Source organism: Accipiter gentilis, chromosome 1 (assembly GCF_929443795.1).
Source record: "Accipiter gentilis chromosome 1, bAccGen1.1, whole genome shotgun sequence".
Taxonomy (NCBI): Eukaryota; Metazoa; Chordata; class Aves; order Accipitriformes; family Accipitridae; genus Astur; species Astur gentilis.
In genome coordinates, this window is record NC_064880.1 from 42,415,099 (window position 1) to 42,437,258 (window position 22,160).

Sequence of the window (22,160 nt, forward strand, 5' to 3'; positions counted from 1 at the left end):
CAGCACACCCAAGGAAAAGGCAAAGATGACTTTGCCCCAGCCCCAGGCAACAACATCAAATATTTGCTTAGAAAAGACTCGGGATCCTCAGTCCAAGGACACAGAAGGGACATGTGCTGCTTTGTTCATTATTCTGGCTAAGGACCCCCATCCTGCTGCTTTGGCAGCCCCCACCGCCCTCACCTACGACCTGGGGCTGCCACCACATCCAGAGCTGCCTTTGCCATCTAGAAGTCCCTTGGCAAGGGCAGCACTGAATTAATTATGGAGCAGACTCCCGGGCATCTGCCCACCCTCTCGGCAACTGGGCACTTCAGGAAGAAACTGGGCAGTTTCTGGAGAAGAAGAAGAAGAAGAAGAAGAAGAAGAAGAAGAAGAAGAAGAAGAAGAAGAAGAAGCAGCAGCAGCAGCAGCAGAGAAGCAACGGGGGGGGTGGAGGGGGGGGGGGGAGAAAAAAGCCCCTGCTTTTAGTTAGAGCGCCTTTTGGTCGGGCTTTCAGACCCTGACACCGTGTACACGCTATTGTTTCTAACTGCATGAAGCCATTTCGCTGGGCACCCAGCGAGTTGAGAGAGGTCATTGTAATTCATAACAGGGAAGGCTGTTGTGAGCATCACCCTATTATGATACACATTTTCTCCGAATTTAATTTATAGGAAAACATGTGCTGCATAAATTCAGGAAATAATCTCCATATGTTCTGTGCTGCAGCCCTCAGCCACTCCGCAGGCTGCAATATATCCCGGTTAGGCACTGACCACTTTGCTGGCACTATCATAATGTATGTCATGTAGCTAATGTGCTGCTCTTGGCTGAGAGTGGCGAGCTACAGATCCCCAACGGTGCACTCAATGAATCACAGCCTGCGGTCCCCTGCCACCACCACTGACCCCCAGCTGATGGGCCATCAGTAACCGAGCTGCAGAGCCGCCAGAAGGCCATGATGCCGGGCCCCGGGAAAAGCCCGGTGCAGTGCTTGCTGGCGGGGAGCTACGTCCATCCCGCGCTCTGCATCCTGGGTGTAATGAATTCCTGCCCAGCCTCGGCTCTGCTGGGTTGTCAAAACGCACACTCTGTAATTTAACAACCATCAAAGTCCGGGACTTCTCCCCGTCTGATGGCAGGCCCTCAAAACCATTTGAAATCTAAAAACAAAATAGCTATGCTGGTTGCCTCCCTTCAGGATTCAGAGCCCACTCATCTGCCTCAACTCTGGTGAGAAACCTATTATACCAGATGACAACGATAAACTTAAGGGTGAGGAGGAATGTAGTTACTTACACACAATTTGCTCCATTTTTTTTCCCTTTTGTAAGCAGGAAAAGCATTACAATGTGCATTACTGCAAGAGAATAACATTTCTGGCAAATACTTTAAGTGAACACTTCAAAATCCACCCTAATTTATATCCTTACCATATCTTTAGAATATATATCACTATTTATGTCATTAAAAGATAAAAACACACCAGCAAACACACACACCAAAAGGCAAATACAGGTATGCATACATGCATGCACAGATCAAAATGCTTCAGAAATATGCTGTCATTCTTAGTAGACCAGGCACCACGGTGTGGAAAAAATGTAAAGATATCACAGCATTTCCCTGTGCTCAGAACACAAATTGAAATGTTTACATGTAAATACCATTTCGTATTATGATACCACTGAAAAGTCTCACACAGGCTGTGGGACCCCAAGTCTCTCAGGGCAGTATTTAAATACTGTGAAATAAGATACATAGGAGTTTACATGCTATAATGAAATTCTGATGTTTCAAAGGCAATGGGACTTCTGCCACTGGCTCGGTGGGGCCAGATTTCATACCATACATACAGGGAACACCACACTTAGGTCTCCTCCGTGGCAGGCTGGGAATGACTCAAGGAACTAATGACAGACTATTGTCTCCCATCGTAATTCACACAGGTAGAGGGAACCTATTATCCTAGAAGACTACCCGAGCATAGCAGGTTAACACTGGCTATATTAATGCTAATGACTTAGTTAATGAAATCCCACAAAGTGGGATGCTTGTGGAAGTAAGACAGTGATGACACCACACGGTCCGGGTCCGTGTCCCCAGTTCCCCTCTGGCTGTCTACTAATCGTAGTGTATTCGGTGAGGACTCGGGAGAATACCTCTTGACGGATATCTAAGAGGTTGGATTTATTAAGACAGGGCATTATCATCAATTGCGATTCACTTTAATTCATTGCCTCGCAATAAATGTCTTATCTGAGGCATAAAGGCATACACTGAAAATGCTCAATTGAAAAACAATTTCATTTGTATCTCCTGTTCAAGGTATTTTTTTCTCCGGTTCCTTATTCTCACTTACCAAGGACATTTGCATGAAAATAAGATCTTACTCATAAGAGCTCACCTGCTGCCTTCTGTTTGGGAGCTGTAAGCCTCCTTGTTGTGGGCTGTTGCAATCATTTCTACAGCAGTGATGTGGGATAACACAAAGGATTAAGAGCCTGCAAGTGGGGCACTATCCACAGCCCACTGAAGTCAATGGAAACTCTTACCTATGATTCAAAGGAGTTTTTATGGGGCCTTTGAAGCCTGGCATTGCTGAGCCTTCACTAATAACATGGGCTGTAAAAAGGCTTCTGCTTCCAAGATGCTGGTCCTGCCCAAGATCTCCTTTCTTGTAACAGCCTGAATGACGTCTTCTTTCAGAATCTTCATTAAAGCTTAAATGTCTGTAGTTCAAAAGTTTTTCATTCCCTCTTTCATTTCCTCTGGGTCTAGATAACTTCATCTTTTGGTCATTTTTCCCTGAGAGTTAAAACTTCAGACTGTGTAATAAATGGATCATCAAATCAATAGAACCAGACCCAAGACATTAGGCTTTGACAGGCCAAAGGGAAGAAAGAATTACTACTGCGTCTTCCCATTCTTACTACCAGACAGAAGACACACAGAAATGCCATTTTGCACCAAAAGCCACAAAACTGTCATCCAGAGCATTCACACTGAAGGACTCTGCTCTTCTCAGCTGCCAGGACGTGCTTGCTCTCCCAGTTTTTGTTTCCTCTCTTTTCATTTACCTCTTTCTCTCTCCTCTTTGATGACTAAAAGCAAACAGGAATGGAACGACAGGACGTGATGATCTGCAGAAGCAGGGCTCTGCAGGGCAGACCCAAAGACTGCGAAGCTCCCTTCCCAAACTGTGTTTGCTCACGAAACCCTGCTACTGCACCAGGAGAGGGTTCCGCATTTTTGCTGGTGAGTTAGGAACCTGCAGTGAACATCACGTTTGCCAGGGAGATATGATAACTGTCACAGCACCTAGTCCTTTAAACCCCTATGGCCATCACTGGTTAGTTCATGAGAGGCACAGAGATAGCAGCGCTATCAACTGGTGCGGTGCAAACATTTATAAGCCTGATCCTGCAACGCACTGAGCAACGCTCATCTCTGCTCAGCATCTCAGGAGCATGGGGAGCACCAGAGTTCACCTTGCTTTTTGGGGGAATAAGACCTCAGAATTTCACACTGGTTTGTTGCACTCTTTGAGCAGTTAACTCCAAGAGAACAGCCCTTTGCAAGCAATAAGGGGGTCTTAGCTGTGCCTGTTAGTTGCAAGCATGAGGCTGTGTTTGGCAGACAGGCATTTCCTGACAAGGTTAGCTTACTGTCCCATTGCTATCAACCTGCAGAGGGGATGAACTAAACAAATAATCATATTAGCTTCCAGCCAACCAAATCATAATTACTGACAACCTCAATAGCCTGTGCAAGGAAGAGCGGACTTCTGTCTTCCCTAAAGCCAGATGGCATGAAAAGAGAATAAGAATCAAAAGAATGTTCGTGGCTTAAGAAAACAAGATTAGAAAGGGGGAAAAAGCACCAGACCTTCAAACAATTCCTCTAATTTCGATACCTTTAAAAATTCAAACTGCAGAGATGAGTTAGTGATCTGTACAAATCCATTATCTTTCCCCACTGAGAAGAGAAGCCAAGTGGAACTGAGCTGCTTTAGTCAGATGCTGGTCAAGTAGCAGCTTCATTTCTCAGCTCGTGAATACAACATATTCCGTGCCAGATGCTGCTGCCCTTCCCTCAAGATGAGTAGCCACATACTTCATAAGCAATTAATGGGGCTATTTGTGGAGCAAGGCACTACTCGGGAAGAGTGTACTACAGCTCACAGGTACCACCACTGTGAGGGCTCCAGTTGATGTTAATCTGGACAGACAAGGTTTGGTATTTTGGCATTTGATATTGGACGCAGAGGCAGAGAAGCTGAAGTGTGCATGCGTTGTGTGTGTGTGTAATTTATCACCCACACATGCTTAGCATCAGTGATTGCTGCTCTGCACATGATTTGTTTTGAATGCATAAATTAAAGCCAAGGTGTAAAACGACCTCTAAAACTGAAGTCCGCTTATAAGCCAAACACATGTAACTTATTTGAAAGAAGCAGTGCACAGACAAAGGATTTTCAGAGGCAGTTTCACCTCATTTTCCTTTCCGCATCAGGGACCTTGGCTTGCTAGTTTCCACCTCCTGCCCTACCATTTTCAATACCACTTTAATCGATTGTGGTTTATAGATTATGGCCTCACGCAATCTACACAACAAACTATTCCATTTTTTACTTTCTGACATCCCATTCCATCATATTTTAGCAACAGTGACTTCTTTATTGGATAGGTGTTTATTTTTATTTTTAAAGCTGTGAAATAAAACAACATTGCATTTATTCAAATATGAAGACTAATGCCACCCTGAGAAAAATTCTGATTAAATCTGGATTTATGTTTACATCAGTAAAGCAGGTTATAAAAAAAAAAATGAATAAGTGTTCCTCCACAAACACTATTGGAAACTCTTGTCACTGTGCCAAACAAAGCTGACCTCTAATAAAAACAAAAGTACAGAGGGCCTCTGACTACCAGTGATGAGATCAGTCACCCACAAGAAAACTCAGATACTATTAAAGTCCTAATGAGAGGAATAGCCAGAAGGAATTCCTGAACGCTGGGCATGTTTGTCTGGATTGCGAAGCACAACCATTTCCTAGCCTCAGCAGGAGTTTGAGCCTTAAGAAAACATGCCCCCCAGGGCTGCCATATGGAAAGAGGCAGAGGGGACTAGACATCCTTTTGGAAAGGCAGCTTGGGCAAATCAGTGCACTCAAGTGTTATTCCCTGTCTCTGCCCTGTGTCAGTCAGTGTCTGGAGGCGACTGTCAGATTAAGATGTGCTCTGCTCCTGCATTTCTGCTCTGGGTTGCAGATCTGAGACTTCTGTGTGAACATGGCAAATTCCTGTAGTCTGGTGGCATAGGTGGATACAGGAAAGAGGGTGGTTTAGGTAAGAGCAAATCCACTGTAAGGGACACAGACAGGTGCTTTATGTAGCCTCTGCAAGATGCTGATGATTTAAGAACACAAATTATGCTAAAATGGAAACTTAGGAAGGGAAAGAAAACTGCAAAGGTAGGAAACTTAGAAAGAAATGTGAGTGATGATAAAGAAACCTGAAAACAGTCTACAGTTGTTCACCCAGGCTGCACAAAGCAATCCATATTCAAGCAGCTCCTTTGTGAAAGTTGGATTTTGTTACGCTCTGGGTAATTATTTTCTGCTCAACAAGACGTAGATTCAACCAGACAGAGCCTTTGTAGATTAATGTATGTTGAAAAAGGCAAATAAATATTAGACCACCTACTACACCCTGAGGATCTAACACATTTCTTGTCCAATGCAGGGCTATTTTAGCATTGCATAAGGGCCAAAATGGTCCTGCCAACATATTCCCCATCGCTTTTTCCCATGTAGTTACAAAAATGCCATCAAGCAATGCCCATGCCACTTTTTAACAAGAGACAACATCACTTAAGTAAATGGATATTCTTGAAATCCAGCCCTATCCCTTTGCAGACTGGAGTGTTCCCATAAATCTACAGTACTTAGGTATTTTGACATGTAAAAGACACCAGACAGTACAATATTACGTTTTTCTACAACGTATACATATTTTATGTACTTATATGTACTTAAATTTAAACTTAAACCAACAATAACAAATTTGCTTTGGCTCCAGATACTTCCTCCTCCCCAAGCAGGTAAAACAGCCCATCTCCTAATAAAAAGTTAATGATGCATCTGTAGCAATATATTCATTCAGTATTAACATTGGACACATTTGTGTTTTACATTGCAAATGCTGACTGGAAGTTTGAGACATGAAGCAAACCACCCATGGCAGCAGTAAGGCTGTAGACTTTGCATCAGGAGCCGTATCACTGAATATGACCATTGCCTAGAATACAAATCTTATGACATAATAGTAGCAAATTGCAAGAATTGACAGATGCAACGGATATCTGCCCTGGGGCTTGCTGGTAGCTTTAGTTATTAATCTTGTTTGTATAACAATAGCATCAATGTCATCCTAACATTACATATTCCAAGAAAACTACCTGCTTTCCTGTCAGTCGCCACTGCGTTGAAACTAATTTCACATAGCCCACCTAGCAGGCATCAGATGGTAATGACTTTTAGACATCATTGATCTGAGTTGGCCTAAAGCCAGCCTGCTAGATGTAAAAGGATCCATATGCTAAATCGTTCCTGATCTTGCGAGCTAAGTCATGTTGGCAGTACGCTTTAAAAATAAGGAGCAAACAAAAGCCCTTGGCACATTCAACTCCCCCGCTTTTTCCTCCCTCCTAGCAAATCCAAAGCCCCCCAAAACAAACTGGCAACCTGGTCATGATAGTAAGGAGACAAAAGGCACTGAGCCCTGAAATTAGCTGATTTTGTTTGGCTTTTCTGAAGTGACCTTCATCTGTTTCAGCAGTAGTATAACCCCAGACTCTGGCTACTGCTAAATTCCCCTTCTGCCACCGCACCGTTCACTTGCGGCCATTTACATAGTTTGGAGCTAAAAGTGGGAGCCTAAAAGTGTACAGGCAGCTTAAAATGAATGTAAAGCTTGTCATCGGTTTAAGCATTTAATAGAAATGGGAAAAACTGTAATAATTCATCTGGTTCAGAGCAGAGCCCCTTTCCACTCTTTCATCCCCGTGTCCTCTCTTTTTCAGTGATGCAAACACCAGCAATTTCAGCACAGGCTTATTCCTCAAACTCAACCTCTTGCTGGTTTCCCTACTGGCCCCACATTGCATTCCTCTCCTCCCTGTTATTTGTGATTCCTTCATACTTAAATGACATCTACAAAGTATGCTATTTTCTTTCTTCCATGCCATTAAAGATAATGTCAAATAAGATGAAACTGAAAACCAATCTCTCTGGCATCTTACTGGAAACATGCCCCTGCTCCCTACATTACTGCTTACCCTTGCCTTCTTTTTTTCCAATTTCAGACACATGTGGCTACGTCCCTTTCCCAGACAGTTCAAATGAAGCTCTTCAGCTGCTATCCTGAAATCCAGGTTTCTTAGACCTGTACCATACCCTCAAATCCTTAAGGTCCATATCCTGCAAATAGTGGCAATGCGCTTAACTTTACATATATAAGCAGCTACATTAAAGAAAATGGGAGTAATTGCCTGCTACAGCAGATGCAAATGTGTTTTCAGGATAGAGAAAATGGTATAATTTCGTACTTCTATTTAAAGAACACAGATCCATTTCATCTACCAAACTTCATTCTTTCCAAGAGCTTTAGTGATCGTGGTTCTGTTTGATGTCTTCATTCTCAGTCAGTGGGAGTCTCGCTATTTACTTAAATGAAACCAGAATGCCAAACCAGATGTTTAGTGATTTATTCTGATGTATTATTGGGTACCGTGGATGACAAAACATTGGGCTGAGCACTCTCCTTTCTGCCTATGAAGTCTTCCAAAGCTTTTCAACGTTATTGGTGGCACAATAATTAGCTAATTCCCTTAATTTTGGAGAGGCCGTATCAGCCAAAGCAGATGGAAATTGATGATTAAGCTTGATCACAACATTTTTGTAGGCTGTTACCTTTCCTTTTGCTTCTGTTTTTAAAAGGATGTTCAATGCGCTGGATATTTTTTAAAACTCTCAGGGAGAAGATTTTCAAAACTAAATCTGGGCCAGATTTTCAACAGCCTCAGCTCAGAAGAAGGGGCTGGATTTCCAAGGTCTTTGATGAACAATCTGTCCATCAGCGTCACCTCAGTGATCTGCTGGATGCTGGGCTTCACTGAACAACAGTCTCTGCTTTGTTGCCTCCCCTACTGCTTTTAACATTTTCTCTCCTGCGCTTTTTACTCAACAATAGTTCCTTGTTTGCCCTTTGAGGAATTATCATCATTCTGATGAAGAGGTCAGAGGATTTCCAGGCCATATTCAATTTACTCTTTCCCCCAAACTGGGAAATTTTTAGATCTCTTCCCACTCCTGAAATCTGGCAATTCTGTAATTCTGGTTTTGCAGTCCTAAATTCAAGTGCTTCATTCCTTTGTTACAGAGGATTTTGCACCATATAAGCAGTAAAAAACAGAATAAAATAACAATAACCACCAAAGCAATCTTCCATACGATATCTCAACCCCCTTAAAGTGTAGCACGGACATGGTACAGGGACCATGCTTGGAGCTCCAGTTTTGCACTTTGGAGAGAGAAAGACAGCACAAAACTCTCTGCTTCTTTACGGTGGCTGCTGACCCTTTTCTTCCAAAAACTCCCTGGAGCCATTTCAGGAGTTACTCACCTATACGTACTTAGTTGTCTGATCACTGGCCCAGAGCTATTTAGAGGTGAATTGTGTTTCTCACACAGATCTCAAGTCAGCAAATAAGAGTACTTGTCAGCTGAGTCATTTCTGCTAGCTTTGCATTAAGCACCATGGCTGGAGGGGATGTACGGCAGAATTTAGGCCAAGTAGGAGGGCAAAAGCTCAGCATCACTCAACAGCAAACTCCATGCAACGGGGTCAAAAAAGCAGGCAGAGTTCAAATGAGAGCATGTCATAGCTGCATGCAAGAAGATCTGGCTCTCCCGATAGCCTCGGAAGCAGGAGTATCTCCACTGGCATGAGGTTGACCTGAGGTGTCACTCACACAACCTGATGGGATACCCACAAGTAAGCACAGCATGACAGGGAGAGGACAGGCAAGACAAACTATTCTCAGAACCACACTGTACACCCCAAAATTGCAACCTGTATCATGCGAAGTGCAAATTTTATGCAGAAAACTGGATGGAGGAAAAGGAAAGAGCATGAATATCAACATAAAGTCCATTAAAATAAACTGCTCAGGACAGGGAGAGCAGAAAAGGTGGGTATTCAAGAGACCATCTGGTCTCATTCCCAAACACATTTTCTTTTCCTCATTTGAATGTGTAATCAAAAAAATGTCTACAAAATCACTCCAAGGCCTGCCTCTGGGTTTCTGTCTGCGCAGAGGCCCATGGTCCTGATGCTGCAAAGCGGCAATACAAAGAGATCACAAAGTGTTCCCTGCAACAACCAGCTTCATTTTCCTACCTGTTCAACTGCAGTTCCTAAAATAATCTCACCCCGCTCTTTGAAAAGATTACTAAACTACCCCTACAGAAAGGCTCTGCCTGAAAATAATGCTCCAGATCTGAAGTCCTCACCTCTCTAAAATTCAGATTCAGGATTTTGTTCAGACACATTCTAGAGAAATGGTGGTGTCGGTGATAAAGCTGCTGTGCTCCTCTCCAAATATCCCTCCCTAAAGCTTGGGTGCAACTTGAGGTAAAAATCCAAGCTCATTTGAAAATTGTAGGGAGGTTACAAAGATTTCAAAGCCATGCAAAATCCAGCAGCAAGCACAGCCAAGCTACCACCCAGCAAAGCAGCCTTCAAAACACACTGCATGTTCAAAGGGCTTGTAGGTTTTCCTCATTTTGGGCATCTTCCTAATAGTCTCCAGTGAGAGTGGGGAATGGCAGCACTGAAGCACAACAGGAAAACACACGCACAAGGCAAGGTCCCTGCAGCCAAGTCCAGCCTGTATATTTGGGCAGCTGACATTACAGATGTTTTCCCATTGCCCTGTTGCTAAGACTGGCTGTTCTGAAAAGACAGATTGAGACAGGTCAGTGGGCACACACAAAACACTGCTCAGACACCTAGAAGTATACTGGGTCAATGAACTACATCAAGACATGGGACTGAGTTTCTGGTCACCATTTAAGAGATTAAATTGATGCCGTGTCAATAAACAAACAGTAAAGGAGATTGCAGAAATCTTCTTCCCTTTCCATCTCTTCCCTTCGCTGCTACTTTTTCCTCTGCCCCATTTCTGAGCCTCAGTACCAAGCCCCAAGCTTTTAAAGCAGCACAGCAGCAAGGATTGCTGGAGGGGATCAATGCTAGGATCAATTTTCTCTCGATACTTGATAGCCTGTTCCAGGGAGAAGGGAGAAGGCAGGGTGAAGGCAAGAGCTCTGTATCAGCAATCAGGAACCCACATCAGCCCCCAGGGTGTAAAAGGCTGAAAAGTTTCCTGATAACATAGGGCAGAGCCAAAGAAAACAAACAATGTTGTGGTATTCCTGCCTGGGAGGCACAAATTCTCCATCACCTCCAAGCTTCCTGAGCCCCCATCAAAACGATTACATTATAAAAACTGCTGAAACCAGAGCTTTTCAGGGAGGCCAGTCAAGAAGTCACAGCATGACAAAAAAGTAAGCGGGGGGGGCGGGGGGGGGGGGATGTTGTAAGGGAGGGAGCCCTTCTTCCTGTGGTGGCTGTATATTGGCATGTATTAAACACAGACACAACAATAAGCAATAAATCACAGCCCAGGAGAAGTGCCAGGTGGAATGCACTGGAGGAAATTAAAACATCCTTCTCGATACAGTTCAGTATTGAAAGAAATACAAAGGAGGCCAAGTTGACTTATCACCTACATAGCCAGGATGCTAAGGGCAAAAAGGGTTCCAACATTTGCAGCTGAAAAATTTGCAGTTGAATAATTTCCTACAAAAAACGAGCTTAGCTTAAAAAGTAATAATAATATAACAAACATCCTTTCAAACAAATAAATAAATAATGGCCTTCCTTGGCTTTCCCAAGTTTTCTTCCTTTTTTCCTCCTTTTTTCAAATGCACAGTCCCTCCACGAGACTCAGCCGTGGGGCAAAGGATCCATTGCAATGTAAACAAGTACACTAGCTGGCCGACACCTGAATTCAGCAAATTCTGACCTCCCACATCGCCAAATGTATGCACCCACCGTGCTCTCAGGTGACCCTACCTGATGTACTTTGGTATTGCCCAGTGGCTGGCTTAAATTGCCTAAAAGTATCATGAAAGCAGTCAAGAGAGGCAGAGTTTGACTCTCCATCCCCCAAAGAGCTGGACTGCTTCCTTATTTCACTGAAAAAATGCCTCCAGAAAGTTTGGTTTAGAAAAAAACGGTATTTGTACACAAGCTTGCCAGTAATTTCAGCCAGGACTCAGTGCTGTACAATGCATAAAACTGAGGCTGCTTGTGGCCACCAGCAGGCAAGGGAACTTCTTTGGAGCCTGGTTTTTGTTAAGCTTATACTAGCAAGGCACTGCCCTGCGGCCCCAGGTCTCAAATTGATGGTGCTCCTGTGAGGTACCCCCACCCATCTGCCCTCCAGGCACTGCTGCTTTTTGCCTGCTTGTCCCTTTTTTAGAGAGTCGAGCAAACCTCCACCATTTGAGTTTTAATGGAAGTGTCATACAAAGTACTTAAGCAGGCTGAAACTGGGACACGATCTATAAATTACCGGAAACCTGAACTCAAGATTAGGAAAAGAAAGAAAAGGAAGAACTCATTTCTCTTGAAATTGGATCATATATATGTATATACACATAAATATTCTCAAACTGAAACTCTCCAGGACAGCCTGAAGAGGACAGCTGTTATGTTCTACCTTTTTAAATCTCTGCTTTCAAGGGCTGAGGACAGGATGGCATGTTCCAACTGTGGTTCTCTTTCTCTTACTAAACACTTTTGTGTCAGCCTGTCTGTATAAGCAACTAAACCTTTACACATTAAACACTTCTATGTCAAACTTGCAGTAATGACCAAGTTACATTTTCTGAAAGGGATAATTAAGAGGTTCAGTGAAAATAGAAAGAGCTGGCTGGTATTTTTATATTTAGACAGACATGAATTTAGTACAAGCTGATAGATAAACTCTACTTGTTGAAAATAAAATGATGGTGACATTTTCTGTATCAGTTTTTTTTTGGCAAGAGAACAGGGACATCTTGCAGTAGGCCATGAAAGAGGGAATCCATTCAGACGTTGCTAACAAAATCCTTCCTCTCGTCTAGCACAGAGGACATCAGTTTCAGACAAAACTCTAGTCAAGGAAAGCAAGGCAAAGGCAAGAGAGGAAAAGGAAGAATGTTTTTAAGAGATGTAAACAAGCAGTTACCCACAGCAGACCCCACTACACACTCAGGGAGATTATTTGAGCATATGTCTCCATCAGTTGGTAACACACTCTTTCACCTGCTGAAATGGGGGGATACCATTTGGATGCAGAAACCTTCTACATACATTTCTGGGTGGAACACTGCTCCGGAGCCAGCCAGCTCCGGCTGACAACTAAAAAAGGTCTTTTTTCCTACTCCCTTTAAAAGGTACAATCAAGGCACAGAATCTACCCAGGTGTAAGGGGTGTCACACATAGTTGAGATGAGCTATTGGATTCCAAAAGCAATAACAAGTTGCCATGCAGCCCAGCCCTGCCTCATCAGATGTTTGTGAGGTGATCACGCAGATAAGCCAGGATATGCTGGCTGCAACCCAAATTCAGAAACCTGCAGCCATACTGCCAATAAGAACTACTAGCAAAACACATGGAGTTAATAAAAGCAACACGGAAAATGTCAAGTTAAAAAAAAAAAGTAGTAAATATTGCAAGCCTTTCCTTGGTAAACATACAATTAATTTCTGATGAGGACTAATTAATATTTACCAAAAAAAATATTGCTCATTCTCATTGCTCCTGTCATGAATGTATCTATCAGGAGATGCACTTTCAACAGTGTCTTTTGTCTTGTAGTGATGAAAAAAAGCCTTCTAAACTGAATCAGACTATAATATGTTTCCCTGGTGCTTTTCTTTTTAACCTGAAGTGGAATATATCAGAGCTGTAAATTTGCTTACCCTTCTGTTCTGTACATGGAGCATCTCTCCAGAGGAATTTTAAGCACTCCATTATTTAAGCCCACAAAGAGCGACCTGTCGCTGTGCAGGATTTGGAGACTCTTGATTGCTTCCCGTTGTCCATCGGGGAGGATCTGCATTTCCTCTAAATAACAGCTCCTTAGGCTCCTGTTAGTGCTAGAAAGGGCCTTCAAGATGGTGCCGTACTCTAATGGAACAAGAAACAAGACATGAGTAAATCTTGGAGGCATTGACTTCATTTCATACCTGCCTAAAGAGGGAAATATTAATGTCATCTTTACACAGCCACTTTAAACCTAGTTCTGGGTCATCTGCTGCATGTGGTAGAAAGAGCTCCAGCTACATCGTTACAATCCTCAGCAGTTCTCAGACACTCCAGAAACCGCCTGTGAATGCATTTTAATGAGAATCCAGAAGGATGTGAACCATCTGGAGAGTGAATACCTGGAAATATTTCCCAGTTGGAGCACTGAGGCAGAAAAGATTCTGCTCCCCTTACCAGTGAGTTATAGAGCAAGGTGACCCGAGAGAGCAGGGATCATTTCTGGTGCCTCGAGTCTGTATTTCTTTTGGTTTATGGAGCAGATCGGTGTGATTTGATGCCATGACAAATGACAACAGATGCAGCGGCCCTGCTGGAAATCTCAGAGGCCTCCATAATGACTGCATGGGTCACGGATCTAATTGATCCTCTTCCTGGAAGAAGCCGTCCTGCCAGCTTGACAAGGGGATGTTAGGGCATGAGCTGTGCATACACAGAAACTTATATGTTTGTCTTCACAGTGCTCTTACCTAAACAATTTAAAGATGTGATAAACTGTGGGAGATTTACGCTGGGGAAAAGGGGGCAACCACACCGTTTTTCATTAAAACCCCAAAGAGGTCTGTCAGCCCCGATTGTTCCTGAAGCTTAATTTTTCTATCCCGGTAACTTCTGTATTGGCACCAAAGCTCGGCAATTTACCGTGGCAGGGTTGGCTGCCATGCAATGCTTCTCTTTCACTCAGAAGGGCCTTAAGTGTGGAACAAGACTGAGGCCCAAGTTGGGGCTCGGTTTGTCTCAGGACTGGGTTTGTGTTCAGGGCTGCCTCTGGGCAGGGACGTCTACTGAAGTATTTGACTGGTTTAAATGTTTCAGGTCCAGCAGAACTTACTCTTCAGTCACCACTAACCAGGGCCAGAAGGCAAACATAAATAAGGAGGTAAGGTTATGGCAGTGGACATTTCTACACAAATGATATGAGGCAGAAAGGATCCCAGCTTTCTCTCAGGCTTTGTAGCTGGGACTCCTCACTTAAAATATCAAGATATCAAAATGGCAGAACCATGTTGTGTTTCCATTTAAGTACAATCTTCTCATCATAATCAATGTCCATGGAGGCTCCCACAGGGGGAATGTTACTAGAACACATCCGAGATGATCACTTTTGAAATAAGTGGTGGTAAAAGTTAGATAAATTATGACACAGTCCTGGAAGGTGGTAACATGAGAATGAGGCAATGACTCTGCATTCAGATGTGAGATTAAACTAACACTTACGGAGGCAATCCATCTTATTCTAAAGTCAAAGCTTCTGCAATAGAGGATAACAACATTATACCCATGAGGCTGGCCATATGCTCTGATTAATCAAACTATTTAATTTAACCTCTATCATTAGTATGAATATGGGCTAAGACAACCATTTATAACACTTTGTCCTTCTTCAGCATCTTTCATTTATCCAAGATTTCTGTGCTTTTCAGAAGAGGCAATGTGTCCTGCTAATTACAGAATGGCAGTAGAAATCAAGAGACTAAATCATATACTTAATTCTACCACTGGCTTGCTATGCTACCACGAAAAAGCACTTGCCTCAGCTTCCCCATCTGCATTACATTTCAGTGCATGCCCATTCCCGAAAGCACTGGGAGTCATATGCCAGTAGGCACATGGAAGTGCAAAGAAAGACATAATTAAAACCTTGGGCAAGCCTGGAGGTTAAGTATTATTATTGCTTATTTAGAGATGAGTATGTCATAGCGCAGGGAGGCTACTTACGTGCACGAAACCACAGAGCATTTCAGTGACCTTTGCTCTTCCCCACTGTTGTGTATTAGCCTGATTAGTTGAAACATGTTTTTATACAAGGGAGAAAAATGTTATTGTTGTTTTTAAACACAATGTAGATTTATGGTCTGTTCACTTGGGACTCTGCCTCAGGTCCTCCATCCTGCTTTTAATTTACTCAGGCAAACTAACTTCCATGCAGTTTTGTGCCAAAATGGTATTGAATGACAACTGTGTAATGACATCACAACCAGGGTCCCAGAGCTGCTAGGTCTATGAGCAAGCGGATGGAATTTTCTCAAGCCCTGATGCTCTTACCTGTTCCAATATACATCACGTGGTAGAGAGTATCCTTCCCCTGAACAATATCAACCACCAGCTTGGAAAATCGAATGCTGTCCTGAGTCACGTACGGATCTACAGTCACCGGCTGCACGACATCATTCATCAGGAACAAGCGCTGCGCATCCTGCAGGACTCTCTCCGTCAGGTTCTCGTTAGGGCTGTCATCACTCAGCGTCCCACACTAAACATGGAAGATTGCACTTCAGCACCTGCATTTTCTCCCCACTCCAGCAGCCTAAGACCAAACCCTGGAATTCTTCTGGAAACCCATGTCCTGTTGATTTCCTGGGGAGGTGGGTCTGTGTGAGGGTCACAGGATCAGGCCCTTAGCCTGATCATAGGTCCTCAGCCTACTGGTCCACTGACCAGCGATGTGGTGTTTCATTCCCTTGTGATACCCTGCAGCCAGCACATCAGAAGGGCAAAAGGCATTAACAAACCGAGGAGGAAAACAAAGAATTAAAACTAGCTGTAGAAAGATTTAAAGCTAGCAGTGGACAGAAAGTTTTTGTGGTGATAAATCCTTGAAGCATTTCAAATAATCTTCAGACTCTACCTGGCATCTCAGTCTACACAATGCATGGAAACTGGAGGTTAAAAAACCTGAAAAACGGGTTGGTTTTGCATCAAAGACCCCAACTCACCACATTGCTTTTCTCTGATGTGCTCCATTCTGAACAGACCCCTCTGGTTTCATCTGAAGCAAGTCAGGTTAGCGACTAGCTCCCCCTCCCCACATGCAGCTCTTCTGTCACCACAGTGAATGGCAGATCAGCCTGTGTTCATCCATCCTCCGGCACCAAGGGGTGCACTGAAATAGGACCCACTGCCCTTGTCCATCCAGAATAGGAGGGAAGAAGAGAGCTCATCTTGTGTTCTTTTCCACACCAATGTAACTCCTACCAGGTGGATAGCACATTTTAAGGCTTGAGTTGCTATCTCACGCTAATCTCTAGAATTCAGCATTTTCAAAAGCCAATGCAAGATCAAACTGTCCACGTCAGTAATCAGGGCTGGATCTTCACTCTTCCCCACGATGCCATGCATGGTGGGCAAAAGATTTAGTACCCCAAAAGACAGCTGGGTGACTGGTTATATATCTTGCCCAAGGCCATGGGAGTCAGTGGTACAACTAGAAATCCTGCTGACTCCCATACTCAGTCCATGGAAAACTTTGCTTCTCACTAAGTGAAGCTCACACCTCAGTAACTTCATTAGAAAAGAAACCACAAATTTATTTTTCTTCATTTTGGGTCCAGGCGTTTGGGCTTTCCTTGGAAAAGAAGTTAGTATACTGTGAATTAGGATGTCAATTTACAGCACTCCAGCTACAGTGTGCAAATTTCCCATGTGCATACTCTTGATATGCATCAAAGCAATTCTTTGCAGTGTGGCCACCTTTCCACGGTGCACCATGCAGAGCTTCTCTTTACAAGGTGCTAAAATGAGTTGACAGGAATTTAGCTCACATTTAAACAATAAATACAGATCCTAACGGCTGGTGCACTAAGCCCTACAATATTTTGGAGCTTGTGTGAACTAGGTGAACAGGGTGATACTAATTCCCACCACCTATGAACATGGTCATTTTTTTATCAGCTTAGGCATCTTCCTGAGTAGCCAGACAAAGGAAACTTCAGTGGGTTTTTGATGTGTCCTCAAGTGGGTTTTAATGTTTTTTTTTCTATTGCAATGGTCTTTTTTAGTTCATGACTCATCCCACATTCTAAAGAGTTTTTAGATCTCTCTCTTCTGCTGTATCCTGTACTCCTTCTGGTTTACAGTACTGTCTTGCTTTGCATGCTTTTATCCCCACTCACTTTCAGTTCTAGAGTGTCACTGAAGGAGGAGTCCCAGTGGCAGGAATGTCATTGTTGGTTTTGTTTTCTATTCTCATCAAGTCACAGATAATCCTTTTGGTCTATTGACAGCCCACGTGCTGACACAGCATCCCTCTGGTTTGGTTTTATTTTGTTTTGTTCTAATTTCCTGATTATCTGCACTGCCCTGATCCTCTATATCCTTCAGTATTTCTCCTTCCTCCCTGCAAGAAAAAAAAATAATTCTGGCATGCTTCCCTCATCTTCCTTTGTGAACACTGAGGCAAAAAAATTAATTTAATTTTTTTGCGATATCTGCCTCTTCTGTCACTAAATTACCCTTGTCATCTCCTAAAAGCCCTTCACTGACCTCTTGTTCCTCCTGCACTTGAAAAACATCTTAATCTCTTCTTGCAATCTTCCTTTTGTCTGCCACATACCTCCTTTTCCTTTCCTTATTTTCCTCTGACCCTTTTCTTTCATCTTGCTGCTGCAATCTTTGCACTCCACATTTTATCTGATACTTTTCACTACATGGAAATGCTTTCCAAAGTCCTTTTCTATTCCTCCTGGGTTAGCCCAGCAAGGGACAGAAAGTCCTTGATTCTCAGTTAACCTTAACATTCCCTTTAAACTCAAAAAAAAAAAAAAAAAAAAAAAAGAGAGAAGAAAAAAAGACTGTCCATGTTTGGCACGGCAGGGCCTTCAGCGAAGCTTTGTTCCTTGGTTTTGAGTGGACCAAGCAGAGGGGACAATTGAGAGCCCAAACCTGTCCCACCTTATACAGGCAGAAGCCCTCACTCAGGTGCCATGAGGGAATTCAGGGGGAAAAATCAGGTTCCTCAGCAGCAACCCAAGCACATCCCTGCCTGCAGCGTGGACCTGCCTCCCATCTGCTCTTGCTGGGATTTCAGGCAACTGCAGAGTCCTTTTTGGAAGTTTCCTGACATCACCAGCTTGAAGGGAGATGGCATTTGCAGGCAGACTCAGCACCTTTACCATAATAAAGGAGAGCCAGATTCACACAATCAGGCTAAAGGATTCATCAGAGGGAAGCGAGGACAGGAAGACAAGTCCATCCTCCCTAGGACTCCCCAGGTGGGAAGGGACCAACCTGTGAAATGGGCTTATGCTTCAGAAGACTCAGGTTTGCGGTGGCTGTCACACGCATACTTTGCACCGCACTGACTGAATCTGGGCATAAAGCAACTGAAGTTGTTCTAGAATTTTCAAATTGGCCTTAACTGATAATCCTGGAAAGTTGCTCATTCATAAACCCAAAGATTTTTAAGGTGAGAAGGAACCACTGTGACCATCTTCATGTGTCCTCCTTCACCAGTTACTGCTGTAACATGTCCATAATTTCTGGCTGAGCTACCGTGTCTTGGAAAGACAACCATCTTGCACTGAAACACTGGTAGCCTTAGGGGCCCTATCAAGTGATGGAAAATTCATCATATCCTTACACACTCACAGTGGTTAATTACCTTTCTTGTTTAGAAATATAGGTTGTCTCTGTTCTAGCTTGACTTTGTCCAGCTTCAGCTTCAATCCTTCCCAGTTTCAGTGGGGACATGTCTATATGTCCCCTAGTGAGGATCACATTCTTGGAGTTTATGTGTCAGTGATGATTGCAACAAAGATTTAAATTATTCATTATTATAAAAAATCTGAACATTCTTATTATCGGTAAAACCATTCATTTTTTGCCATGAATCCCATAGTCTCAATAACACATGGCGAGAAGTTCCACAGACTAAAACACTCATAAATGTGGAGAAATACAATTTACCTGCACCATGGGTCTACCTGGAAAAATGAGCTCCATACAAATCAACCCACTGGAGTGACAGAACATAAAAGGGACTGGAGTAAATGAAGGGCAGCAGCATTACCTGGAAATTAGGGATGGGGTTTAATGTTGGCAGCCAGGCTGATCTTGGGTTTTCTTGGTAACGGAAAGGGCCATTAAATGCCTGAGTAATGGCACTAAGATTGAAGGCACACACTGCTGAGGCAGCTATGCTGTTTCTGAAAAAAGGGGAGAAAGAAATCAATTTAATCATTAGAACATTGACATTTTCATCATAACAGACACCAAACTCCTCTCAAATAAAATACATGTAAATTGCTAGGTGGATGTACAGTGATACCAATCTCACAGGGAGTAAAAATAAATAAATAAATTGTAAAATACAGATGGCTTGCATGGCAATTTTGAGAATCAATTTTAAGCTTGGTTTTAAAATGTCTGTGATTTAAGGGCCATGGAAGCAGTTCTGACAAGAAAGGTGAATACAGTTTAATTTGCATGGATTATTTGTGTCTGGTTTTATTTTTATTTTTTTAACAACCCATCTATCTTTATTGATTACAAACAACCTAATTTTTAATCTCTTGGTGTTTCTCAAGGTGAAATTCTGTTTCTACAGGCTCCTGAAATATTCAGCTATAAAATATATCTCCTAATATTGTTATCTATCTATCCATCTATCTATCTAGATAGATAGATAGATATAAATAAAAATAAAATTCACACATGCATGCATATGCATGCAGGGGAAGGGAAAGGGTGACAGTGCAAGCCAGGCTGGTTGTTACAGCAGCTCAGCACGCAAAAAGGTCTTGCTAATATGTGAAAGCCTCTGTTTTCAATGATCACAGTTCACTTCTTTGTGTTCCCAGCTGGGAATAGCATCTGTCTCAGGCAGACTGTTCACCACGCACGTAGCAGCCAGGGGAGGCAAGGCTAGGGAAATGCCACTGTAGGAAGGATTCTTTGGAAGGGAATTTATTTTAGCAATGCTCCACTGCCCAGTCAGACTTGCACCCAGATTAGTCGGCCTTCGCTGTCTCGTTTCAGTCACGGAGGACCCATTTCTGCAAGGTCCTGAGTGGGCTCAGCAACTTTTGCCTCAGGAGGGTTGGAGGGTGCTTCCCAGATGGTGAGGGCACCTCAGTGAAGCTGGCCCAGAAAGGAATGTTTGCTAAGTGGTAACCTGAAATTCAAACCTGCTCCCAGCCCTCCCCTTCCCTCCTGCTTTTTTTTTAAAGAAAAAGAAAAACATTTAGAGCAAAAGATATCAGAATAAAACTAAAAATAGTGCTAGCACCAGAGACTGACTCGTCACGGTGCCTTTTAAATAACCCAAGTGCTGCTGTATGTATCTTTCTGCTAATTAAAGCAATTTGAATTCTCTGAAAAGAACACTTTTTTTTTTTTTTTTTACTAAACCAATAATTACACTCTCTTGCACAAAAAAACTGCCTTGCTTCACAATCCCAGGCTGGAAAGCAGAAGAACAGATTCTTTCACTGCATATTTCTTCTGAGCAATACAACGTCAGGAAGAACTTCTTGCTTTGCCTTCCCGTTCTCTGCTCGTGCCCCTGCCCCTTCCATCCCCAGAGTGATGGAGTAGCTCACTTTGAACATGTCAAAGCAACGCCAGGCGAACCTTTCTCCACTTTTGTCTGAACACCGCTGACGCAGTGCATGCTCACAGACGGCAGCTCTTAAGACAAAGCTAATGATGGATGACAAGTAAATGCCTTCAGGCACACATGGAAAAAAAAAGAGAATGAGAAAGAAAATGAAAAAGGAAAAGAAAGAATAAAACCCCACTAGTCTAACAAAAATACTTTAAAAAAAAGTGTATTTTTAGGGCCCCGCTAAGGACTCCACAGTTTAGCCCTTTCCCTTTGCTAGACAGGAGAAAGGAAAAGAGGTTTTCCATTAAACCTGTGGCCCATTTTCCTTTCCATCTGTGGCCTGGCATATTTCCCTTCCCTCCCTATGAAAAGTTTGATCCCAGTCTCAAGCCAGTGACATCAACTTGTGCAGCTGGCCCCTGTGCTGTCCTGTTGTGAAGTGCAACGTCCTTTATTCCCACCTCCTACTTCCTGTGATTAACTAGGTGGTTTAGAGAATGGGTTAAGTTCAAGGAGGTTTTAACATTGTCTCTACTACCTCCCAGAAAAATTTTAATAAAAACATCTTAAATATTTCATCAGCAGCTTCCCCCAAAAGCTCTCTTTCCCACTGATTCAGCTGGGCATAACATAACATGAAGCAATAAATCTACCTGTGGGTGTTACCACAACCACTAATATCGCTTTCTTATAAGATGACCCTAAATGCATTAAACATGAACTTTCCAAAATAAAAATACCTTTAAACAAAAAAAAAATCATAGTTTTGTGATGCATTGGTATTCTATTAAAAAGAAACTCAGACTGGAGCATACATCAACGCTCTTTGGTATGCAGAGCTCATGCAGCATGACATAAGTCCCAGTGGAAGTTAAAAGAATAATTACCATTATTTCTCTAGTCAGATGACAAATTGGAACATTTTCTCTTTGAACTCTCAAAAGAACATCATGTTGTAGACCCAAAACGCTACTTGATCTAACTTCAGCTATTATCAATAACTCATTTCTTCAATTACACAAATGTTACATATTATATTGTCCTCAGAAGATACAAGAGAGAATGTACACCTGTAATGTATGAAGAGTGACTTAAGTGTAATCCAAAGGAGACAAGTAACACTCATCACGTCTCATGTTAAACCTGGGGGACAGATGCAGCAGAAGAGAACTGTTCCAACCAGAGCTAGCTTATGTCTCCCCACTTATAGTCCAAAAACTATACCGACTTGATAAATATAATACAGTTATTAATAATTTTCTCATTTCCAACTTCTGTTCTTGGCTAGATGAACGGACAAATGGATAGATAAAATGTTACCACTATGGGCACAGAAGTCCGCTCAGGGGGCGGGGGGAGGAAGTATCATCTCAAATGCCCAAAGAAGTAGCTGGGTTTCCTTTTAATGTTC

At 42.8% G+C, this 22,160-nt stretch overlaps 1 protein-coding gene across 2 annotated transcripts in view; it reads right to left on the minus strand.

The window, feature by feature from the left end:
• Positions 1–22,160, minus strand: part of SEMA5B (semaphorin 5B) — a 281,599-nt gene that overhangs the window by 46,200 nt on the left and 213,239 nt on the right. For both annotated transcript variants that reach the window (XM_049804042.1, XM_049804051.1), the window contains exons 11-13: positions 19,214–19,349; positions 15,472–15,679; positions 13,083–13,290 (exon numbers count right to left, since the gene is read on the minus strand). In XM_049804042.1, coding sequence (XP_049659999.1) covers positions 13,083–13,290; positions 15,472–15,679; positions 19,214–19,349 — 552 coding nt within the window. The remainder of the gene's footprint in view (positions 1–13,082; positions 13,291–15,471; positions 15,680–19,213; positions 19,350–22,160) is intronic.